Here is a 5,794-nt window from a genome sequence, read left to right on the forward strand (position 1 = left end):
GGGAAAGAGATTGGAATGCAGGGTCACACCCTTCTCAATGGTAGTAAGTCCTAGTTTTCCTACCAAATCAATTAAGCTGATAATCATCTAAACCTGCTTTACTTACCTTGCCTCATTTTTTTTTACCACTTTTCAGTAGAGTTCTTAACATGTAGATAAGAAAACAGTTTCCTTCTCAGTGAAGTTTTTCCTATTCCTCCTCTGGAATTTGGAAACTAAGTTGCCCTCTGAGGGTTCAAGTAAAAAAACAAACCAACACGTGCATCATAGTCACCATAGCCTCAGTGCAGTATTCCTCAAAAGTCATTTTATTCTGATACTCGGCTTACTGAGCCTTTAATTCTTCATATGCTTTCACCACTCACCCTGACACTTGGGAGAAGAAACTCTAGGTAAAACACACGCCTGTTATTCTGGAAAGAACCACTCCTCTAACGACCTATGAATTCACTGTGTTCTAGTTTATAATGCAGTATCTTGGTTAATTTACGTCAGTCTTCAGCTTTGTCAACTCTAGATACAATGTCAAAGTTGAGTTTATACACCTGCAAAATTGAGGCCCTTTCAGAACCAAGATGAGTAAAGCCTCCAGGAGCCCCCAGCCCACCACTGATGCTTTTGAAGCATATATGGCGAAAATGTATGTCCAGGATTCGACCATCTAGCCATGGAGCGTTCTGCCAGACTAGCCTTTGCATCCCTAAAGAACAGTCTCAACATTCATCTTTCTTAAACCTTCTACCACTAAGCAGATGTAATTTAAATAATGCCACTTCCTCCCCAATAAACAGCCTGTTTCTCTACTTAGTTATTATAAGCTTATGTATTGAGTAACAAATATGTTACTTTTTAAAATGATAATCCCTTATGGAGGGGGTGTAATAATCATGCCTAGTACTCTACCCTGAGCCTTTATTTTTATTGAGTAAGGTACTATGCCCCTGCCTGTTCTGTATTGTTTTACTCTGAGAATATGATCTTATCTACACTACCTTAATTTTCTGCTTCCCTGAGTAGCAAATTAACATCCTGAAGACAAGACCTTGTCTATTCGTGCTCATGCTTGCCCCCCCAGCATCTGTTATAATACCTGGCATGAAGTGGGCCCTCTGTAAGCTTCATTGACTATTATCATATGTCAGGTATCTTGCTCTTGAGTTCGGAGTTCTCTGATGAAGGCAAATGAACACATTTGTAATACAATGTAAATAGCGAGACAAGTGAAAGTAAAAGTGAACTTAGATGAGTTCTAAGAAGGAGGCACAGCTGCAGTTGGTGAGAATGGGGGCGACTTCATGGAAAAGGAGATGAAAGGGAGGGAAAAGGAAAATGTCCTCTCAGTTATCACTGTCATATCAGTGCCATCAGGCACCCCAGGCCCATGTGTTCAGTGTTTCACGTGGGAGGCAGCATTGCTGATAAAAGCCAGAAGCATGAGGTGCTTGGCTTGTTACAGGAATGACAGGTCATTCACTGTGGCTGAAGTGCAGGGTCCATGGCCCTGCAGTGGGAAAAGATGGCCCGGGGAGGTATGTGGCCCTGGGCTCCTCACCGTCTCCTTCTATCGACAGTGGTTTGAATCCTCGGGGATCCACGTGGCAGGACTGGTGGTGGGAGAGTGCTGTCCCACACCCAGCCACTGGAGTGCCAGCTGCACTCTGCACGAGTGGCTGCAACAACATGGCATACCAGGCCTGCAAGGTATGGCGCAAGCATTGCTGTGTCTGGATGGAACATAGGTACCCGGGTAGAAAGAAGTAAGAGAAGCTCTCTGTGGACCCTTGGGACTTGAGTCCAGGGTTGCGATAGAATGTACCTGATTCGACTGGGGGAAGGGACTGAGCTCTCACTCAGATGGGAAATTTCAAGCATGCAAAAGGAAAGAATAGGATAATGAATCCCCAGTTTCATCAACTCAGGGCTAAACTTATTTCATCACCACTACTACAACTTCCAGATTATTTTGGAGCAAATCTCAGACATAATATTGTTTCATCTACTGAGAGTTCAATATCTATGAAAAAGAACCCTTGTAAAAACATGATGACAATAACACTACCATACTGTTAACAAATTAACAGTAATTCCTTAATATCAAACATCCAGGGAGTGTTTAAAATTTTTCCAGTTTTCTAATTTTTTTAAAAAACCTGTTTGATAATATTCTTGTATTGTCATTTAGTGTCTTCTTTTGTCCCTTGGTATTACTTTCTATAAACAGATCTGGGGCGGTGGTTCAATTCAAATGTGGTACTTGGAGGCAGGAATACTTTATGGTGGGGTCGTTCTGGAAGGACAGCCCAGGATTTTGATGCCCAGAGGACAGCCGTGGGTGACTCGGGCTCTAGAATCAAAGTCTTAACTTCCTGCATGACTGCACTGGGGGAGTGATCTCTCAGAGTCTGCTGTTTCAACAGGAGTGGACACTCGGGAGCTGACTAAGAAGCTGCGAGAGCAAGGGTCTCTGCTGGGCAAGTTGGTCCAGGATGGGACAGAACCTTCAACCCTGCCCTTCTTGGACCCCAATGCCCGCCCCCTGGTGCCAGAGGTCTCCACTAAGGTACAGAGATAGAGTGGGAGAGTGTTTCATGCTAAGCACAGTAGTTACACTGTGTCCAGACTGGTTGTGAACACTTGAGGGAGACCTGGAAAAGGCCTCCAGAATACAGGTTGTGTGCACATTATACCTACTATTCACAGCTGTCAACCATTTACTCCTCAGGTTCCCCAGGTATTCAACGCAGGGGGTACCCCTCGGATCCTTGCTTTGGACTGTGGCCTCAAGTATAATCAGGTCCGATGCTTGTGCCAGCGTGGGGCAGAGGTCACTGTGGTACCCTGGGACCACGCGTTAGACAGTCAAGGTGAGTAGCTTGGGTCTGTACAAGGCCTCAGACGAGCAGCGTGTGTGGAAGATCTGGTCCTCTGTCCAGCTGCTGAAGTGAGTTGCAGAGAAGAAGGGGGAGAAAAGGGCTTTTGCTCTAATGGTGTGTCTCTCTAGTTGAATTATAGATTTTGATATCATCTTTTCTGCCCACTCCAGAGTATGAGGGTCTCTTCCTGAGTAATGGCCCTGGTGACCCTGCCTCCTATCCCAACTTGGTATCCACACTGAGCCGTGTTTTATCTGAACCAAACCCCCGACCTGTCTTCGGGATCTGTCTGGGACACCAGCTTTTGGCCTTAGCCATTGGGGCCAAGACTTACAAGATGAGGTGGGGGCACAAGGGGTGGGGAGTCTTGGGAATGAGAATAGAATAGAGTTGGTGTTTATTAGTGTTGAAATTGGACTGGGGGCTGGTGAGAATCATGAGATCAGCCAGAGCTGGGTTTGGTGCAGGAGTGAAGGGAGGGTGAGAGGGGCCTGTGACTCAGGATGTTTCTGCCTCCAGATATGGGAACCGAGGCCATAACCAGCCATGCTTGCTGGTGGGCTCCGGGCGCTGCTTTCTAACATCCCAGAACCATGGATTTGCTGTGGAAACAGACTCGCTGCCAGCAAGCTGGCTTCCTCTCTTCACCAATGCCAATGATCACTCCAACGAAGGCATCGTACATGAGAGCCTGCCCTTCTTCAGGTAAGCCCACGTGGTTCTGGCACAATGCCTGGATCTCTGCAGCTCTGACGCCCACTGAGACTTGAAGATCAAAAAAGAAATCACAGCAATGGGCCCCCGTCAGTCTTCCCACTACCCACCTTTGAGACCACCAGTGACGATGGCAGTTTTCATGATCCCCTCTCTTCAACAGTGTCCAGTTTCACCCAGAGCATCAAGCTGGCCCTTCAGATATGGAACTTCTTTTTGACATTTTTCTGGAAACTGTGAAAGAAACTGCAGCTGGAAACCCTGGGGGCCAGACAGGTAAGCACTTGAGTAGATCTAGGTTGGGGATCTAAGAACAGGCTCCAGGGTAGGCATAAGATGAACGTGCCTCGGGAAACTGAGAGGTGTTTGGGAGGTTAGGCAGGAGGGGTGGGAAGGCAACCAAGCCAAAGTGATTCATTCATGCTTCTTCCATTCAAAGGAACTCCAGAGTCACAAGTCCGGGTTTATGGTCCTACCTCTGCCACTCATTAGAGGCATGTCTTGTTCTGGTTTCTTCCGTAAAGTGAGGGGTTAATCTAGATGATCTCTCAGGTCTCATTCAACTCTAATGTACTGTCTTTCTTTGCCTCCGTAGTTCGAGAGCGGCTGGCTGAGCGCCTCTGTCTCCTTGGGATTCCCACCCCAGGCTCTGGGCTTACAGCACCACGAAAGGTTCTGATTCTGGGCTCAGGGGGCCTCTCCATCGGCCAGGCCGGCGAGTTTGACTACTCAGGCTCTCAGGTAAAGTGCGTCCATTGCTTCCCCTCTGGGTGTGTGGCCCTCAGGATGAATAGGGCTTAGGGATGAACATTGGTTGTAGGGAACAAGTGACCCAAGTGAACTGGGGAATACACAGAAAGGTGAGAAGTCAGTTATTAGGGACTGAGAGTCCAGGAAAGGGAGAAGAGGAAGAGAAATGCTGGTCTAAGACCAAAAATCTTGCTTCTCTAGTCGAGGCTGATATGCCATCCTTATCCCCCTAGGCGATCAAGGCCCTGAAGGAGGAAAACATTCAGACATTGCTGATCAACCCTAACATCGCTACCGTGCAGACCTCACAGGGGCTGGCGGACAAGGTCTATTTCCTCCCCATAACACCTCACTACGTAACCCAGGTATGACTCAGGCGAGGCTGGACTGCAGAGAGGACCCACATGGGCCAGGCGATCCTGTGCCAATTCTGTGATCCCCTCCTTAACCCCAGGGTCTCAATGCCTGTTACACCTCCCTCCTCCCCCAGGTGATACGTAATGAGCGCCCAGATGGTGTGTTACTGACTTTTGGGGGCCAAACAGCTCTGAACTGTGGTGTGGAGCTGACCAAGGCTGGGGTGCTTGCTCGGTACGGAGTCCGGGTCCTGGGCACACCCGTGGAGACCATTGAGTTGACTGAAGATCGGCGTGCCTTCGCCTCCAGGATGGCAGAGATCGGAGAGCATGTGGCCCCCAGCGAGGCAGCGAATTCTCTTGAGCAGGTTCAAGGGCTGGTGGGAGGAGACAGGTGGCGTTTCCTTGACTGCATATTTTCTCTGGGCCCAGGAGCCCTCTGCATAACACGCAGTCAAGACCTAATCTGTTTGTTCATCTGTGCTCATTGCAGGCCCAGGCAGCTGCTGAGAGACTGGGATACCCTGTGCTGGTGCGCGCAGCCTATGCCTTGGGTGGCCTGGGCTCTGGCTTTGCCTCTAACAAAGAGGAGTTGTCTGCTCTCGTGGCCCCAGCTTTTGCCCATACCAGCCAAGTGCTGGTAGATAAGTCCCTGAAAGGATGGAAGGAGATTGAGTATGAGGTGGTGAGAGATGCCTATGGCAACTGTGTCACGGTGAGTGATGGAGGAGGGGCAGTTGTGTAAGGCAGCGTGAGCTGTTGTAAGAGCCCAGGCAGGGCTGAGGTCTTTGAGAGTTTGGTGTCCTCACACCCAGGATGGGCGCATCTCCAGAGGCAACAGGACCCTGGGATGCAGCCTCCTGCCCATCCTCACTCCCTATGGTGGTGACCTCATGGTCACCTTCACAGGTGTGTAACATGGAGAACCTAGACCCGCTGGGCATCCACACCGGGGAGTCCATCGTGGTGGCTCCAAGCCAGACGCTAAATGACAGGGAGTACCAGCTGCTGAGGCAGACGGCCATCAAGGTGACTCAGCACCTCGGAATCGTCGGGGAGTGCAACGTGCAGTACGCCCTGAACCCTGAGTCTGAGCAGGTG

At 49.3% G+C, this 5,794-nt stretch overlaps 1 protein-coding gene across 1 annotated transcript in view; it reads left to right on the forward strand.

Annotated features, from left to right (window-relative positions):
* CAD (carbamoyl-phosphate synthetase 2, aspartate transcarbamylase, and dihydroorotase) overlaps positions 1 to 5,794 on the forward strand; it is a 21,953-nt gene that overhangs the window by 962 nt on the left and 15,197 nt on the right. Inside the window, 11 exon segments of the mRNA XM_010840694.1 lie at positions 1,572 to 1,701; positions 2,418 to 2,560; positions 2,723 to 2,864; positions 3,044 to 3,215; positions 3,393 to 3,578; positions 3,751 to 3,863; positions 4,183 to 4,328; positions 4,571 to 4,702; positions 4,828 to 5,061; positions 5,187 to 5,408; positions 5,603 to 5,791. Of these exon segments, the coding sequence (XP_010838996.1) occupies positions 1,572 to 1,701; positions 2,418 to 2,560; positions 2,723 to 2,864; positions 3,044 to 3,215; positions 3,393 to 3,578; positions 3,751 to 3,863; positions 4,183 to 4,328; positions 4,571 to 4,702; positions 4,828 to 5,061; positions 5,187 to 5,408; positions 5,603 to 5,791 (1,809 nt within the window).

The sequence above is a fragment of the Bison bison genome, unplaced genomic scaffold, assembly GCF_000754665.1.
Source record: "Bison bison bison isolate TAMUID 2011002044 unplaced genomic scaffold, Bison_UMD1.0 scf7180017864145, whole genome shotgun sequence".
Taxonomy (NCBI): Eukaryota; Metazoa; Chordata; class Mammalia; order Artiodactyla; family Bovidae; genus Bison; species Bison bison.